The sequence below is a fragment of the Uloborus diversus genome, chromosome 10, assembly GCF_026930045.1.
Source record: "Uloborus diversus isolate 005 chromosome 10, Udiv.v.3.1, whole genome shotgun sequence".
NCBI lineage: Eukaryota > Metazoa > Arthropoda > Arachnida > Araneae > Uloboridae > Uloborus > Uloborus diversus.
In genome coordinates this window covers 106,209,876-106,228,661 of record NC_072740.1, presented here as the reverse complement: position 1 = coordinate 106,228,661, position 18,786 = coordinate 106,209,876, and the positions used below count along the sequence as shown (strand labels likewise).

General features: G+C 33.8%; 1 protein-coding gene across 2 annotated transcripts in view; it reads left to right on the top strand.

The window, feature by feature from the left end:
• LOC129231760 (dermonecrotic toxin StSicTox-betaIB1i-like) overlaps positions 1-18,786 on the top strand; it is a 177,288-nt gene that overhangs the window by 101,863 nt on the left and 56,639 nt on the right. For both annotated transcript variants that reach the window (XM_054866129.1, XM_054866128.1), the window contains one exon: positions 43-222. In XM_054866129.1, the coding sequence (XP_054722104.1) occupies positions 172-222 (51 nt within the window). In that variant the 5' untranslated portion in view covers positions 43-171. The remainder of the gene's footprint in view (positions 1-42; positions 223-18,786) is intronic.

Genomic DNA, 18,786 nt, shown 5'->3' with positions numbered 1-18,786 from the left:
GACAGTTTGATAAGCGGTTTAATTTGACATTTTATCTTGCAGGCTTCAGATTTAAAGAGAGGGTAGCTTTCCGGAGCATTGGTATGAACGAGCCACATGGTGTAGCAAGGAGTCGACTTTGAATCGAATGATAGCTTGGGAAAGAAAGCAGTTGCTTTAGTTTTCTAAGTAATGATGCCAAGTTTATGGATAATTTGTCATGCAGCTTTGCTAGTTACTAAGGTAATAAATATTCATATTATTTCATATTGAAAAACAATCTTTTCAACATTTTGACTAATTTTACTCTATATATGCAATTCGAACATGTTTTTAACAAACATTTTTAGCTTGTGGTCGTTTGTCTTTCTTTTTTGAGTGATTAATGTTTTTATGCTTGTGCAGAACATAATAGTTGGAGTTAACAAATTTACATTGTATTTTTTTTTAATCTCATGTGTCCCCAGTTTTATTTAGTCCAATGCTTCATGGTACTTAAATTTATATTTTCGCGCTTTAGAACTTTTATGGAAAAAATCGGGAATAGTTTGTCAATATTTTAATCTCTCGTCGTATAAGAAAGATAATAATGGAATAGCTCGTGATCTCTTTTAAAAAAAACTAAAAAAAAAAGTGCAAGTATTCAAAAAGAAAAAAAAACAAAACAGAGTGTGCCATAAACACACATGATGAAAGGGAAACTTCTGTAATAAAGGGGAACATTTTAATTATTCATCAATCACTTTTGAATTTCATAGATTGTATTTATCATTCATTTATTTACATCAAACTATATTCGTACGTGCTACTGTGCGTCATCTTTGTTCAGAAGAAGAGATATTATCGGTTTATGATAACTAAATAAAGTACTGAAAACTCTGGATTCTAAATTTTCAAAGAACCGTGAGAAACTGGATTAGTTGTTGTTGAATGACGTGCGATTTTTCACATCCTGAACTGTCCTGAGCACATTTTTTCTCACGTCAAGATCTTGTTCTTTCTGCGTCTGAGTAAGGTATATTCAATACAAAGTTGTATATTTTAACGAAGAAAATATGTAATAAACTACGAGAGCACTAAACAATATTTTAAATGCGTTGGTTAAACACACGAGTCCCAGCGGATGCTCTGCTGATGAACTCAGTTTATTAAAAACTAAAATAAGAAGCCTACATTGTAAGAGAGTGTTTCCTATAGTCAGCAATATGTATGAAGATATGCATCCATATAATCTGTAGTACCAGAAAAAAGACTAAAAATATTTTGTTGAACAAGCATTTGTAAACCAAAAACACTTGTAAATGTTTAAATTAATTAATTACGTATGTATATATACAGTGAAATTCTGTTACAACGAAAACCAATACAAAGGAATTTCTGTTTTAACGAAATAAAGTTTCAGTCCCGTTTACTTTCCAATACATTGCTTGGTATCCATTACAACGAACAAAATTTGAGGCACCTTGAAGTTCGTTGTAACGGGATTTCACTGTTTCAAAAAAAATGAACTTAGTGGAAAGGACGGTAAGCAGCCTATCTCAAGCTACTAAAAAGAATCCGAAAGTTAGTGTCTACAATAAACCTATCATTTAGGGTTTCCAAGCCCAAGCCGAATTCAGTCCCGCGGGATTTCTGGATTGTAAGGAGCCAATCCCGCGGGATTGACTTCATTCTTCTAAAAATTTGATTTTAATGTCAAATAGAAAAAGTTTTGGTTCTTATAAGAATGACTGCTTTTTTTACTTGCATCAGTAGTCTTATCGAATTCCGCAACATTAATTCTAGAGCACTACAAAGTCAGATCCCAATTTGAAATTATCATTTGTTGCGCAAAAGTGTGCCCTAAAAAAGTTGCTTCAAGCAATGATAAAGGATTTTTGCTCAAAAAATACTACGCTTGATGAAAATACATGCTGTGGCTCCAGTGCAGTTGGTTTTACTGAGATTAAATAAGTGTCGACATTTAGCAAAGGATCCTCATTAACTTCTAAAAAGTGCACAATATTTTTCTTATCAAATGTACAGATACAATGACAAATCTTAACGAAATCACAAGGGTACTTTCAATGAAGTTAAATTGGATACAGCAAAACACATACCCAATAGGCATCGTTTATATCCGAAATTTGCAGTTCTTGAACAAAAACCATCCATAAGAAAAGCAAAATCTCAGAAGGTGATGAAGTTAAAGGTTTTAAGTGGATTCCTTAAAGCTGAAACAGGAAGTGTTCCAACGTTTGCATTCTAGTTACTCCAGCGGGTTTCGCAATCACTAATACACTTTTTCTATTTTGTCGAAAGCGTTATGTTCTGGATTTTAAATTTTAGTGATGGTTTTCAAAAATGCTTTCAAACTGAACGCATTTTCTCAATTGCTGACAGAATGAAAATGAAACTTCGAATAAGAATATCAATTTATTCTGAGAAAAATATGTTCTATTTTTATTGTGTTCTTAAATTGTAAATAACAGTTCATCATATGAGACTCTCAATCCCGCTATTTCTCTATTTATCTATTTCTCTCAATCCCGCGGGATTGAGAACAAATATCATGCGGGATTCCGGATCGGGATTTCGGGATTGGAAATCCTACTCTTATTAGTACACTGTAAAAACGATTCAGAAACGTTCCAGGAAAATAATGGGCAGCTGATGTGCCTAATATCTGCCAGTAACAGAACGTGCAAAAACCAGGAACGTTTTCTGCTAAAATTCAGTAACCTTCCTGAAAAATTCAGAAACCTTCCCGTTAGAAGCCAGTCGTGTCTCTGAAACTTTGGATTAAACTTAGGAATGTATAATATAATAGCTCGGCATCTTCCTGATTTACCAAGGTAGTTCCAAGAGCATTATAGGAAACATGGCCAAAGCTAAGCCAGAATTGCAAGTAAATGACGAGAATTTTACCCGCCTGCAATTCTTGCAAAGCAGTCCCCACTTACTCGCTCCTAGAGCCCCTTGAAAAAGACAGGCTGACTTATCCGACATTTTGGTTCCAAGACAGAATTGGATCCAACCTCGTTTCTAGTATTTATAAATACGTGATAATATTCGCTGGTTGCTAAGTCGTAAAATAATTGATGATAAGTTGAGTAAAATGTCAATTTAGGTAAATTTTGAAAGATAACTTCGTTTACAAATTCAGCCAAAATGTATCGGGAAATGTTTACGGTAATAAACCTCATTTTCATACCTTATTTGTTTTTAATTTGTATTAATTAAATTGTATTCATCCACAGAATAAAATAATCAAACATCAATCGGGCAACACACCTAAAGTTTGGACACCAGTTTTCTGCAATGAGGCTTTTGTACAAATGTTTATTTTTTTTCGCCCGATAATTTTGGAACCAAAATGTCGGATAAGTCAGCTCCCCTTATATAGGAGCCTTACTCGCTCCCTTTGGAAGCGTAATTAGCATGGATTAGCCGTAGATGAACTGAAGCTGATGCACTTTATAAATACGTTCAGTTAATCTTTAAACTGGGAGCTAAAAATATTTTTGACAACAGTTATAAGTCTGCATTCGTGCGACTTGCAGCAATTCAGGAAACTTTTTGACACGAATACTTGATTTTTCCAAGAAGTGGGTAAAAACCATTAAAATCCCGAAACGTAACTCGGAAATACTCAGTAACGTTTTGGAATTTTTTTACAGTGTACGACTTGACTTATTCGCCATTTAATGACACCTGTTTCTTGAATTATTTGTTGGTTGCTTTTTTTTTTTCATGTTCCGCCAAAATTCGCACTGTAAAGCGCGAGACTCGGACCTGAATATTTTTGTTCTTACAAATGAAGAGACGATAGCTGGCAATAAAGTCAGCTGCAAGTGGTTTACTGTAAAACAATTTCGAAACGTAATTAGTTATTTCTGTGGAACATTTCCGGATTTCATAGGGTTTTACCTATTTCCCAGTAAAATCAAGTATCTTCGCAAAAAATTTTCCTGAATTGCTACAAGTCAAGTTAAAATTCGATATTTGTAGCTTGGTAAAAATTTCTGTTGAAAAATGTTTGAAGACGTTTGGCAAAATTCCAAAAATTGTTGCACTGTTTTCGCGAAGAAAAGAAAAGAAAAGTCTCGAAATAAAAGTTTTTTTTTCCGAGTTTAAATGCTTTTAATCTTTTCTTCTAGTTCATTTTAAAAGCGAAATGATTGAGTTAAATTCAAACTTTAGAAACCCCGTTTTTTCCCCACACTCACTTCGCTGTTGCATAGTGACAAATTTTAGTTCTCACAATTTAATACACTCCAGATTTCTCAGCCCAGGTTTCTATTAAACAAAAGTACAAATTACTTAATGGAAAGTATACAGAAAGCGTGTTTTTATGGACGTTGAAAGAATTCAAATGAACTTTATTAGTGAAAAAAATTCTTTTGATTTGGGTATCAAGGTAGATGGAAATAAAGCGGATTTGTAAATTAGAGGAAAAAGTGAAAGTAACCTTTCATTTGAAAACTATGCAAAAACAGAATTAACTTTCTGTCATTTCAGTAAAACACAGAAGAAAGACTGTTTTCAATCGTATGTTGTGTGACTCATTATTAAAATTAGATTCAAAATCAAACTTTAGCCTACAAAATGCATACACACTTCGTCTTCTTCGCTTGGGTCTAACATTTTGTGCCCAACTAGTTGCTACATTTGAATATGTTTGTACTAAGTAGTAAATCTGATGGTTTTATAAATTTATTTAACCTTCCTGCGGGTGCGGCATCTATACTAACATGAAAGGTCACGCGTGCTCTCAGATAAACTAGTCCATACACATAAATTTTTGGCAAATCTCACAGCTGAACCTCTTAAGTTTTGTGAGTTCGTCCTTTTTACTCTGATATGAGATATGTCTTATTTTAATTTAAGTTGAGTGTTAGAATAAAAGTGGTGTATTTGAGAGATAACGTGAGGTCGTTTAAGTAAGCTTTTGCTGCATTCCATTTCTTTTGTTTTCACACGAACTTTTTACTGTAGCACACCATCGGTTAAAAGCAATTCTAAGAGTTATTCCTATAAAACTGCATAATTTTTAAGTTAAAATAATGAAATAAATAGAAAATTGAGTGTAACAGAACTTACACGAACAGGCGCGCGTATCTTTTAGATAAAACAGCAGATGTGTGGAGGCTAGGGGGGAGGCTATAGTCATATGTTCATAGCGCCATGTCAGCTAAACACTATGACATAAAATCGAAATCTCGCAATGGTAAGAGGCGTTTTCTTCTGTATGTATTGACCATTAAACAAAATTAGCTGAACTGATAAACCTTTGACTTATTTCCACAAATAAAGGCCTACCCACTTTGCCAATTCCCACTTTCCTATAAGGACATGAATTAATTTCATCCAACTACACCGTCAAATCTTGGTCGCGAAATGCAAAAAGATTTCCTAAACAATATCCATGAATATAAATACTTAAAATTAACAAGGACGTATTATGAACCATTTTTGAGTAATCAGAATTTAAAAAAGTCAAACCGGGGAAATAAGGGAAAACCTGTGAAATTCCGAAACGCTTCACGGAAATAACCAGTAACGTTTCTGATTTTTTTTAATGACAATAAGTTAGTCAGGTAGTATCAAGAAACAAAAACTTCTAACTGTAGAGATAAACTAAGCTTTTTTTTTTTCTTTTTTTTTTTAATTTATTTTTTAAAGCATTTTGCCTCAATGGATTTTGCAGTTTTGGTAAGACAAATAATAGAGTATAATAATGGCAAAAAATAATTTCAATTTGTCGTTGGCGCAAGATATTTCTATTTTTGAATAACAGTAAAATTTGACAATGTCCCTATTTTGGCCTAAAAAGCGGACTGAACTTGCCACAGTAATTTATACATTTTTTAAGTCCTTATATTTGCCTTTCAAACAAAACTACTTTTACCGTGGCAACTGAAAGATGCAATTTCTCAAAAGCTGTTATTTCTCAAAAATGCTAAAAGAGTCAAAAATGCCTCTTTTTTGTAACCTTCAATGAACTTGGAGAAACGAGTTGCCCCAAATTTATCAATCATCATTTTAAGTTCGAACCTTCTATGCTTCATACATAAAAAGAATTTCCCGGCAAACTGTTTGCGGAAAGATTTGAGACTCATAGAAGTTTCCATGTATTAAAAAGTCGATCAGTTTTTGATGCCTCACATTAACCTTTAGGGGTCCATAGAAACGAAACAACTGAACTTAAAAACAAAAAATCTAGATTTGATTTTTTAATAAATTAATAACAGTTGGTAATTTTTTGGTGGAAATCTGAGATAGCTCGAATGCACAGAATGCGAAGCAGGAGAGTCTCTCGGGTTGTTGCTGTTATCGTTGTTGCGACAAAAAAAAAAAAAGCATGCTTTTAACAGTATCAAGCCCAGTGGCTCAGTGATAGATCTTTGCGTTTTCACGCCGAAGGCGCGGGTGCGATTTGCGTGTAGGACATGGTCAACTCAGCCGTTCATCCCTTCCGTCGGTCGATAACAGGAGTACCAAGCGAGCTTGGGAACTAAATCCTGGGGGTTCCATGTCCTATTGGCCTCTTAGTCGGATCATCTACCATGCATCCCAGTGCCCTTGGTCAGGATAACTGAGATGGGCGCAGTTAGCCTTGGCCAGCATGGGCTGCCGTGTCACTGTTTTCTTTTTCTGGCAATAGTTTTGCTAATTATCAGAAATTCCTTGGCATATACTCAAAATATAGCATTATTTCTATTAAAAAATATATGTACACAACCTTTGAAAGGTAAGGGATAAAACAACTATAGTGGATTCAGGGAGAATTGATAGCGGAAGTAAACAAAGAGGGTTACTGTTAGTCGCTAACATTTGCCACTTTCAGGAGTTACTTATTGGATTGGCGAGGCTTCTCAGGAGCATTTCACTGATCTGATTGTCGCTGTTTTTACCATCCTTCCCCAATTAGATAACGGTATCGCCAAGTGTCATACAGGGTTTGTATAAAAAGTAACCGGACTGAGTTTGTGACGCCCAGGTAAAACGTTTGTAAACCGGTTGTTGGGGTTGAGGGAAGGGGAGCGGATCCGAGTCAGTTGCCTCCAAACGCTTGGAGGGTTAGCATCGTGCGAGAGAGCAGTACGTGTTCAGTGATCTCGTCGGAGTGAAAATGGAGCGTGCCATCGAGCAATGTGTTAACATCAAATTTTGTGCCAACCTCAAGAAAACGCCTACAGAAACTTTTCAAATGATCAATGAGGTTTACGGTGAGGAAGCTAGATCCAGAACACAAGTCTTTCAGTGACATAAGAATTTCCGAGAGGGCCGCGATATCGTCCTTGACGAACAGCGTGCTGGACGTCCATCAATCAGTCACACGGACCCAAATGTACAAAAAGTGCGTGGAAAGGTCTGGATCGATAAGATGAACGTTCACGACATTGCTAAGAACGAACTGGGCATTAGGAAGATCTATGAAAAGTTGGTACCGAAACACCTGACGGACGAGCAAAAGGAGCGTCGTGTGCTGGATACGGCACCAGCGGACTCTTTTCTATTCCCCAAGGTCAAGAGTACTAAAGGGGACGTGGTTCAGGACTCTGGAAGCTGTTCAACTCGCTATGACGAGGGCTCTAGAAGCTTTGCGGGTTGCCGACTATCAGGGGGCGTTCAGGGACTGGAGAATCCGGTACCAAAGGGTTATCGACTTCCATGGGGACTACTTCGAAGGTTTCTAGAGAAAAAAAGTAGAAATTTTGACAATAAATATGTTTTCTAAGCTCAGTCCGGTTACTTTTTATACAAACCCTGCATTGCTTTGTTTGTGTCACTATAAGCCAATATTACTTTTCTATGTGTATATCGCTGATTTACACATAGAAAAGTAATATTGGCTTGGAATAACCGACTTCCGGAACAAATAGAGAGCTTTATCTCAGACTCGAACTCATATAAAGATTCATAATAATGTTATATTTAAAACCGAATAAAAAAATTGGGAGAACCGGATTGCGATTTTTAACCACATCGCTCGCTCTGACAGTTTCCAGCGAGTGTACAAGAACATCAATTTACTTTACCGATAAAGAAGCAATGCGGGGAGCGGTTTTAGTTGTTTATTCAATTTAGGTTATAAATCATACCGGTAGTTTTAATGCTTTTATGCAATAAGCAGTAGGGGTAAGTGAAGAAATGAATTTCCGAATTTTAAATTTTCTAGGGTCTCAGTAGTAGTTGTCATTTAGTATCAATAGATTGCCATAAAGCTAGCCTCCAATACTCCAACAATCTTTAGGTTACCAAAGAGCCTCCAAAAATGCAAAAATTTGATCTTTTAAAAACATTTGCAAAATCGAAAATTACAGTACGAAAAGAAAGAACATTTTATTTTATTATAAAACTTGCGTTGAAACAGTATTTTTTATTCTTGGCAGTAAATTTGCGTCTTCAAACATAGTGGACATTTGTCACTTTTTTTTCATGGAGGCAAAGTGAAAAATGAAATATTTTTCTAATGAAATATTTTCTATTAGAGTAAAAAACATATTTTTGATAAAAAGAATAAGTAAATAAAAGGTTGAATGAATAAATGAAAAAATAATGAAGCAACAAACGAATAATTAAATGAATAAATCAATTATTAGTTGAAAAAAATAAATGAGCGAGTAAAAGAATGAATGAGTAAGAAAATAAGAGAATGAATAAGTGAATTACTAAATGAAGGAATGTAAATGAATTTATTAATAAATGAAAACATAAGTGATTTATATTAAATGTTTGAGTGAGTTAATGAAACAAACTATTTTGCTTTGCTCCATCCACTAATGCCCCTAATGTACTTGACTAAATGTACAATTTATTAAAAATACAAATACTCTTAATATTAATTAAATTAATACTTCTTTGAATATTAGGAGGTCTCAATTAATACTTAAAGTGTTAAAAACAAGAACTTTATAATTTTATAGTATTAAAAATAATTTTTGACTTACCTACTACACAATATTAAAATATGAGCATCAATTTTTTAAAATCGCCTGTATTACCAAATGCTTTAACCTGCGGCGGTATTTTTTCCCTGACTGGAATAGACTACCTATGGTACTACATAGTCAAAATAATACCTTATAGGTGGAGCTAAAAGCAGAGTAAATATTTCACCGTTTCACTTTGCCCCATGTTCCCCTATATAATTTTTAACACGCTTGGGGGTGTAAGTAATAACTATATATAACTTTAGTCTTTCCAAAAATTAAAAAAAAAAGAGTCCTTTTTTTGGGATCGCAAGATTCCTCCGTTTTTTCAAAGCATGAAAATACTGCTTGACATATTTCGTGCGCATAAATTTACTAATGATCTAATGAAAAGGAGACAAAAAATGTATTACAACATAAAGTTCTCGAGTTAAACCTGTATAATATCTACTTAAGACAAATAGTTGTTCAATCCGGACAAGGGGGAATTTGACTCTAATAACTTATAAAGTGGTATTTTTCAACGTGCAATCTGATTACGGCATCCCTGCAAATCGTTTTCCGAACTGCGAAACAACTCCACCCATAAACTCCAGATCTGAAGCTCATTTTCCGGTAACAACATAAAGCATAAGCTCTTAGGCAACAACCCCGATATTCTCCACAGACGATGGATGCATGCTTAAAAAATACACAGGTATCAAATATTAGGATACTAGTGTAAAGGTAATCTTTATCCTCTAACATGACATAGCCCCTCCTACATCCTATACTGTAAAAAAATCCGGAAACGTTACTGATTATTTCAGTGGAACGTTTCGGGATTTCACAGGTTTTCATCTATTTCGCCGTAAAATCAAGTATCATTGCAAGAAAAGTTTCTTGAGTTGATACAAGTACACTTTTCATTGTTTTGTAAAATATTTTTATCTACCAGTTTAAATATTGACTGAGCGTGTTTGTTAAAGGCACCGGGTTTAGTTTGGTTGCTGTCCGTCTAGATTAATTAAGCTTCCAGTGAGAGTGAATGAAGTCTCTGAATGACTGCAGGATTACAAGGCGAGGGGACTGGCAATTTTGTGTTGGCTGTGGTTGCGTTAATACTTACGGAGCTTTCTTGGTAAATCAGGAAGGGTGTAATCAATTACATTAAACCTGATTTGCGTGTAATACATTGCAGAGCCAGCCCAATGCAAAAACGAACGCAATGTCTCACACGTGACCATTGAGCTCTAATACTAAGAAAAGAGCAAACTGGGAGGTCCGTTTTTTGCCCAAGTACATACGCAAAATAATTACTCTTTTCGTGTTTAAACTCAAGTTTTATTCTATAAAATGTTTTGCAATGCATTTTACGAGTCCTTGACCTGCTCAGGTAGGGATGTCTAAAGAAGTATTTTCCTACTAAACAAGATATTTCATTATGCGAAACGTTTTGCCACACTCGCTGTAAATTCAAACCCCGAGCTTCAATGCAGAAGAATGGGAAGTTCTTTCTACTCTTAGTAGTAGCTCAATATACGTGACAGATAGTATATTTCAATGAATATAATAACTTAGAAAGGTCATAGCATAACACAGAAAGCAATATTTTGCAGCTAAAGAAATCATGAACGTATGCGTGATTTCTTAGGCGAAAACTTTTCTACATTACCTTGCAAAAGTATTATTTCTAAAATAAAAAGCTGGCTCTTAAATTCCTAATAAGTAAACGTTTTGAAAAGAACTATGTACATCAAAAAAGTACATTAATCTCAATTTAAAATTTAGGAAAATATGCTCTACGCGACATATTTCATTGGTAAAAACTATCAAACGAATATGATATGGTTTAAAGAACGATTTATTTCGGAATTAGAAATAATATCTTAGGATACATTTTCAACTTCAAAGTGGAGTAACTTAGTCAAAAACATCAGTTGATCATTTTTAAAACCAATCATATAGATTATACTACAGTCGAACTCGCTATCAAAGAGCATGAAGGGACAGCGATATTTACTCGTTATAACGGAGTTCTCGTAAAAAACAAGTTCGAGCAAAAAAAAATCACAAATGCATACATACAGTATTTGCTTCTTTTTTTTTCCAGTTCTCTTGAAGTTGATTAATTTGCTTTTAGCTGTCTTCTTTGTCTCTTTCTTGTCTTGCGAGTATTCCAGGATTAATCAGGGCCTAAACCAAACAGCAAAAACTATTGAGCATGTTGCGGGTTATTCAGCTTTAAATTCTTCACATTTGTCGTTATCGTTCGTCGCTTTCCTTACTTTTTTCATCTTCATTGGCTTGAATTTGAACTACAATGTCCTCGATAGTATATCTCGGAAGTTGGTGTCACTAAATTTATATTTTTCAAATACAGTCGGACCCCGATTTAACGAACCTCTATTTAACAAATTTCGCGATTTAGAGAATTTTTCTTTTTCTTCGACTAAAATGAAGGCAAAAACAGCTATGTACCGAATAATAAACCCCGAATTAACAAATATTTTACCAGCCGATAGTTTTTTTTTTTTTTTTTTTTTTGTTAATTTAAGTTAGGAAACCTCGGATTGTTTTCCAAATGATACACCCTTCTTGTCCGAAGCAAAAAAAGACGTTTCTTGGAATCAGCAATTTTTGACGGGCGAGAATTCAACCAATGAATAATAACTTTGATACAGAAAAGCAATAATGAAACTCCCATTAAAACTGATCCCTTTTTTTTTTTTTTTTTGCTTTTACACGGAATGGAAACTGTAAAAACATATCTTATACAGCAGTCTGTAAATGACACAGTATTTTCTTCTCTCCATAAAGTCGATAGAACTATTTCGAGTCAAGTATCAATTAAATTGTCAAACATCTATTACTCAGTACTTTAAAATTTCAAACTAACTAGTGTGTAATAATTCGCGGAATGCTGAATAAAAAGTGTACACTTTCTAATTATGGATATTTTTGTGTAGTTACTTATTAGGATTTTTAGATATGGATAGTTTCTTTTTTTTTATTCTCACCCCGATATTACGAATTACCCCGATATAGCGTATAAAAGTTTCAGTTCCGATGAATTCGTTAAATCTGGGTCCGACTGTATTTCTTTTCTTTACAAAATTAAAAAAAATCCATTATCACTTGTTCTCAGGATTTATAATCCGTCACTAACTTCCACATGACTTCAGAATGCTAAAGAAATAGTTTGAAGGTTGAATAAGTTGAGCTGGAAATCAATATAAAGTCTATGTATCACAAATATTGCTAACTTTAAACCTGGTTTACTCTTTAAAAGCGAGGTATGCTTCCATATAGATTTAACATTATACCTACCAAATTCTTCTGATTTCCTGGCTAAATTTGGGTTTTCGTTAAATCACGGCTTGCTATAAGCGAGTTCGACTGTACGTAAAACAAATGCAATAACATCTTTGACATATGTGGTCAAAGCAGTTTTTTGGTCAGTCCTATTTTTTAGACTCGAAATGGTCTTTCGCATGACACTGAATTCTTATGCAATAAATATGACCTTTTAGAACTTGGAATAGAAAATAGAATACGTGATCAAAATATGATCCTGAATACTTTATAGCTCTTCTAAAATCCTTTCTTTCACCCTGGAACAGAAGAACTTCTTAAAGATTTTGTTTGCTTCCCAAGACCAAGAGAAAAGCCTGCTCTTTTTCCCATGCATTTTTATCCTTTTAAACTCTATGATTTATTAATATTTTGGTTTGAAGCTGGCTCTCTTTTGCTTTGAAAAGAAAGTAACTACTTGGCAGTCAGTGAAATTTTAGGAATGAAACATAAAAAGATTTTGGGGCAAAAAGGATTCGAACATTTTTGCATTTTCATATCCATCACGCAAGGGATGGGAGAGTAATGAGATCGAACAAAGTTAAATTTCAGAAAAAATGCAAACCAGCAAAAATTTCATTTAAATTTCTTGGGAATTTCGGTGGTCTTTCTACTCGATGATTTACACATACATATCCTGTCCTTAAAAAAAATGTTAATTGTGCCAGATATATGCCAAAGAGTTATTGTTCATTTTTAATTATATAAATTCATTAATACGCTATGCTGTAGTTAATAAGAAGTTGGAAGAGCGCACCTTTTATACACTGTAAGAAAACTCCGAAACGTTACAGGTCGGCAGCGTTACGAGATTTCACAGGTTTTCATCAATTTCCTGAACTAACCTGCTAAAAGTTGCATGAATGCAGAATTATTACTCCTGTAAAAAATACTTTTAGCTACCAGTTTAAAGATTAACTCAGCTTATTTATTAATTGTTTCGATCCCCGTTTAGCGTTAATAACTAAACTGCTAATTGAAGCGAATTGCATGTTCTTGCGGTCTGCACATTGGCAAGAATTGAAACTAAGTCACTTGCTGTAAAAAATATATTCTTTTTCACTTTTATGGTTTTATAATTATTCCTTATAATTTACTTTCTAAGGATGATGTTGTGGGAAAGCATCTGTAACACACACATCTGCATATTTAATTAAATATTAATATAACTTCAATAAAACCAGAATTTTCTTCCCGTGACTATCAGTAAATTAGCTGAGATAAATGTGGGTTAATTTTTTCCGGAGAAAAAGGAAAGAGTAAAATAAAGGTTGCATGTACACACGGGCTGTGTACTGTACGAAACATCGCTTTGACTTCCAATTCAACGAGATATCTCCAAATTGTCCTAAGTAGAGCCCCTTGAAAAGAACAGTCTGACTTATCCGACATTTTAATTCCAAGATAAATTGAATCCAAACTCGTTTCTAGTATTTATAAATACGTTATAATACTCATTGGTTGCAATGTCGTAATACAATTGATGATAAATTGAGTAAAATGTCACTTAAGGTGAATATAAAAAGATAACTTAGTTCACAAATTCACCAAAAATGTATCGAGAAATGTTTACTGTAATAAACTTCATTTTCACACCTTATTTATTTTTAATTTATATTAATAAAATTACCTTCATCAACAGAAAAAAAATCAAACATCAATAAGGCAATACATCTAAAGCTTGGACACCAGTTTTCTGCAATGAAACTTTTGTACAAATACTATTTTTTTCGCCCGAGAATTATGGAAGCAAAATGTCGGATAAGTCAGCTCTCCTTTTACAGTAGCCTTAGGCCTAAGATGCTGAAAATGTGTGACGTCCCTTCCTGCTGCTTCCATTCTCAGTTGGAATCTAGCCTAAATCGGGTTTGATGGAGTATAACTGCGAGAATGATAGATAGAATAGGCAGCTTGTTTTATTATTTTATTTCAAGTATTAATAGTACGATCCAAACAATTGATGTATTGAAATTCAATTTAAATCATTAATTATATACTAATAATATGAATAAGGCGGTGGGGATTTTATCTCTGCTTGAATGTGGAGGTTAACCTATAAAACTACTGCATCTATTCGAAATTTTATTTCACTATTTCAAAGGTATACTATTCCAAAGTGGCCTAGAGTATACATTATATATAACGTTGCAATCAAGAGTTATGTAGGTTATTTAGAGTCGCCTTCAGCAGAAATCCATTAAGCCTGAAAGAAAATCCCAGCATAGTAAAGATACTTTTAAGGCTGGGTCTGGAAAGAAAGGCGGGAAAACTAGTGTTAGGAAGAGAGGTAAATTCATATATCACAAAGGTCAATAAATTCTACAGCAAGAATAGCTAACGAATCGGCATCCTGACGTTTGCAGAGACTTGCACATATGAATGAACGTATGAGAATATCCTAAATCCGAGAATCTATCTCTGAACTATCACAGAGAATCATCAGCTAGAATGTACATGCGAATCGAGAGCGAATAGGGAAAGCGGATCTGGACATAAATATAAAACGATGATACAAACAACTCGTATACCTGAAATAAGGTCAACGGCAAAACATCCAAATGCTCAAAGTGTCACAACAGCATGATATTCATCAAATGGTTTACCGTCATGGCAGAGAATCAACGAAAACGGTAAGGAGAACATTGGGACTACCTAATTGCAACTAAATGATAAGCACGCTTCTAATCATCTCGATGAAACTGAAAAAACATAGTTGATAAATTTGATACTGGTCAAATTCGAACAACTTACAGGCTGGCTTTCGAATAGTTTTTTCTGGAGCTACTGCGAATTTACTTAGGAGTGTAAAATCTGTATGTTGAAAATTTAAACTGCCTATGAACGTCTTTCTTCGCAGAGAATTCGTAAGGTCCAAACGAAAACGCACCGATAGGCAAACTTCTTCAATAGGTCCATCTCATGTCACAATGAGCCACCGCCCGCTACTCCCACATAAAAACCATTGACAGAACTCAAAAAGATTTACAAAATTCAAAATAATAATAATAATAGTAATAATAATAATAATAATTATGGGAGGAGTTTTGTTTTCGGCGGTGTCCTTCGTCAAACTCTTCCTCTGGTACAGTCATAGGAAGGAAAAAAAAAACTAAATACTCTTAATTATTCAGCTATTACAGGAAAAAAAGGAATGAAATAAAGGTGTCATCCGACATGGACTCAAGTCTTCTAAAAGACTACATAAATTAAATTTTGATAAGGGATCATATACAAAGTAAAATAAACACAGACTCAAAATTTTCAAATAGGGACCCTCCCCCCCCCTTTTTTTTTTGTTACATAAAATGTTTTTTTAATTTTAAATGTCAATTTTATTGGGACGCTTTCAAGAACTCACATTTTGTTGGATTTCTCGAGAAATAAGAGACCAATTGTTCCGTAACTATTGTCACATAAAAGGTGCGCTCCAGCTGTCATTTTCCAATAAAAATGAAATCAGTCATGCATTAAGGGAACCAGCAACTAATTAAGAAAATGAAAAAAGTTTTTTGATCATCCTTCATTGTAAATAGCTGGAAATAAGCTATAAATTTCAGAAGTAAAGATACTTACTATGTAGAATTTATATTTATATTTTCGTGAAAGTGTCACTTATATTCACGAAGACATATGCATTTCTATTCAAAAATACATTTTTTAAAGGTTTTTGGCCCATAATAAGCAGAGTTTTCAATCAAACCTTTAAAAAATTTCTGAATAATTGGCAGCATACAAAAGAAACGTAATACTAAAATTTTAAATAGAAATAGTGAAAATTGATTTAAAAAAAATATTTAAAACAAGTCAATTTTCAATGTTCATGTGCGAAAGATGGCAATTTTTAACCTTCAAAATTTAAAACCCAAAAAGATTTCCCAGATCATAATTAAATTCCAGTTCAATGTCTTGCAAATTTAAAAATATATCTGCGATCCTGTGAGCCGAATTTCAATAATTCTTTGATAGGAGACAAATCGTGAGGGATCATCTCAAATAACCTGTTTTTGTCATGAATCAACTCAACGATTGCAGGCAAATGTTGTAAATTTGCGAAAAACCTCTTACGATTCGTTGCCTATCCAAGAATTATTGAAGTTCGGCTTATTAAATCGCTGATATATTTCTAATTTGTTAAGATCAGAATCTCACGGTAATCGGAATCTCACGACGTCACAGGCATATTCTTTTATATTTGCTGACAACTTGCAAAATTAGTTGAACGTATAAATCCTGTAGCTGATTTGCAAAAATAAAGGCCTCCCCACTTCGCCTATACCCGTTTTCCCCAAGAACATGAGTTCATTTCATCCATCTATAACCTCAAATCAAGGTCACGAAATGCAATGACATTTTTTATGTAACCCTCATAAATGTCACAAAATTAATGCTTAAAATTAACGAGGACTTATTGTGAACCATTTTAGAGTAATCAGAATTTTAAAAGTCGAAAATATTTAATGAAATCAGCAAAAAAAAAAAAAACACTATTTACGTCTTGAATTCTGTGTTCGCAAGACAGCTGTGGTTACCACCCGTTTAATCGATAAGATTCTCACAATTTCCTCCGATTCTTAATAGTGTTCAAGGGACGCCAATGCAAAGGCCTATCTGCTTTGAGCTTATTAACCCTACTTCCTATTAAAAAAAAAAAAAACACTACACACTAAGCGTTTTCATAATGTCCTTTAAATGTTCATTAATTAAAAATCACCTCTTATTAAGTTTATCTTATTGTGAGTAAGCTAAAATTCTGGAGCCTTGTTTTAAATAATGCTGGTTATAAAACCGAGAAAGAATGCAGAAGGAAGAAAAAAAAAATCTGAACGCAAATTTTAACTATCTATCATTTATTTTTTATATTACATACAGTTTCATAAAAACCTAAGATGAAAACAGAAAATGTACTGAGATAGATGAAATACTGCACTCACTTGAACAAAAACCAACGTTTGAGAAAATCCATTATTTCCTTGCTCTTACACGGCGAGTCTATTTATATCCTGTTGTGTGATAACAGTCCTCGCATGCAAACTTCCTGGAGAACGCATACGAAGAAGAAACCTCTTTATAAAAGGTATAAAAAAAAAGTCTTAAATAAATGGAACTGTGCGGTAAAAGTCAAAAATCATTTATTATATGCCTCTTGAGAGTTGGGATTTTTTTCGAACTCTTAGAAACTTCGTGCACTTTCCCCATCGATCTCTTTTTTCCACGAGGGTTTTCCTGTGGAGAAGACCACAGAGGATGAAGACAATATCAAAAGGTAGGGGGGTAGAGGAATTCCCCCTGAGGGTTTGCATAATCTTTCAGATGATACGTGAAGGGAAATACTCAAAAGTAGCTATGGACTTACCAAATGTATGTTACGCAGCGAGAATGCGAAAATGCTCAGAAATTGAAAATATTGCGTTCGATGGAGGTCTGATTTTTGATGTATCGCTTTTGGGGCTCAGTTAAAGAATTGTCTTTGGTTGAGGAAGGGTTTTTGTGTAGTACCAATGTTAAATTTAGCTCTATGGTAAGTCATTTATTAAAAATTCCGTATTGGTAAATCTACCCTTAAAAAACATACTTGTTAATATCGATATTGCTTATTTATAGTGTTATTTTGAATTGTGCTAAGCTACGGACTTACCAAATATATGTAACACTGCGAGAATGTGAAAATTCTCAGATTTAATAAAGCGATAGCAGATTTAATAGCAAGATAAAAATATTGCGTTTAATGGAAGTTTGAATTTTGATGTATCGCTTTTGGAGCTCAGTTAAAGAATTTGCTTTTGTTGAGGAAGATTTTTTGTGTAGTACCAATGTTGAATTTAACTCTCTGGTAAGTCATTTATTACAATTTCCGTATTGGTAAATCTACCCTTAAGTAACATACATATTAATATCGACATTGCTTATTTATACTGTTATTTTGAATCGTGCTGAGCTACGGACTTACCAAATATATGTAACGCCGCGAGAATGTGAAAATTTTCAGAAGATGAAAATATTGCGTGTAATGAAAGTTTGATTTAAATGAATCTTTTTTGGAGTTCTGTTAAAGAATTTTCTTTGGTTGAGGAAAAGTGTTAGTGTAGCATTATCGTTAAATTTTATTGCTTGCTGTTATATTATTACTACTATTAGTGTTATTATTTCCGTACCTTGAAGTAAGAACAACCAACGTAAGATTTTGATAAAATTTAGTTTATGATACCAAGCTGTACTAAAAGAACTTTTGTATTAAACCATGCTGATCCTTAAGTTTTGTAAGTAAGGGTAGTAAAAACCAAAGCTCGTTGAAGTACTAGCTAACCCGTGGCAAATCAACAAAATAAAGGAAATGAGGAATTAGTGATTCATTCAGTTAGCGCCGTAAATTACAAGGCCGCTAGCATCAATATCCAAATTTTATTACCGCTTGTGAAACTTTCGGTCAAGAATTATGTTAGGTTAATTAGTTGATTATTCGGATGATCAACTGTGTTGCAATTACTAACTATTGTTTTTGCTGTTACTGCTTACCGTTACATTATCATTAATACTGGTATTATTATTTCTGTACTTT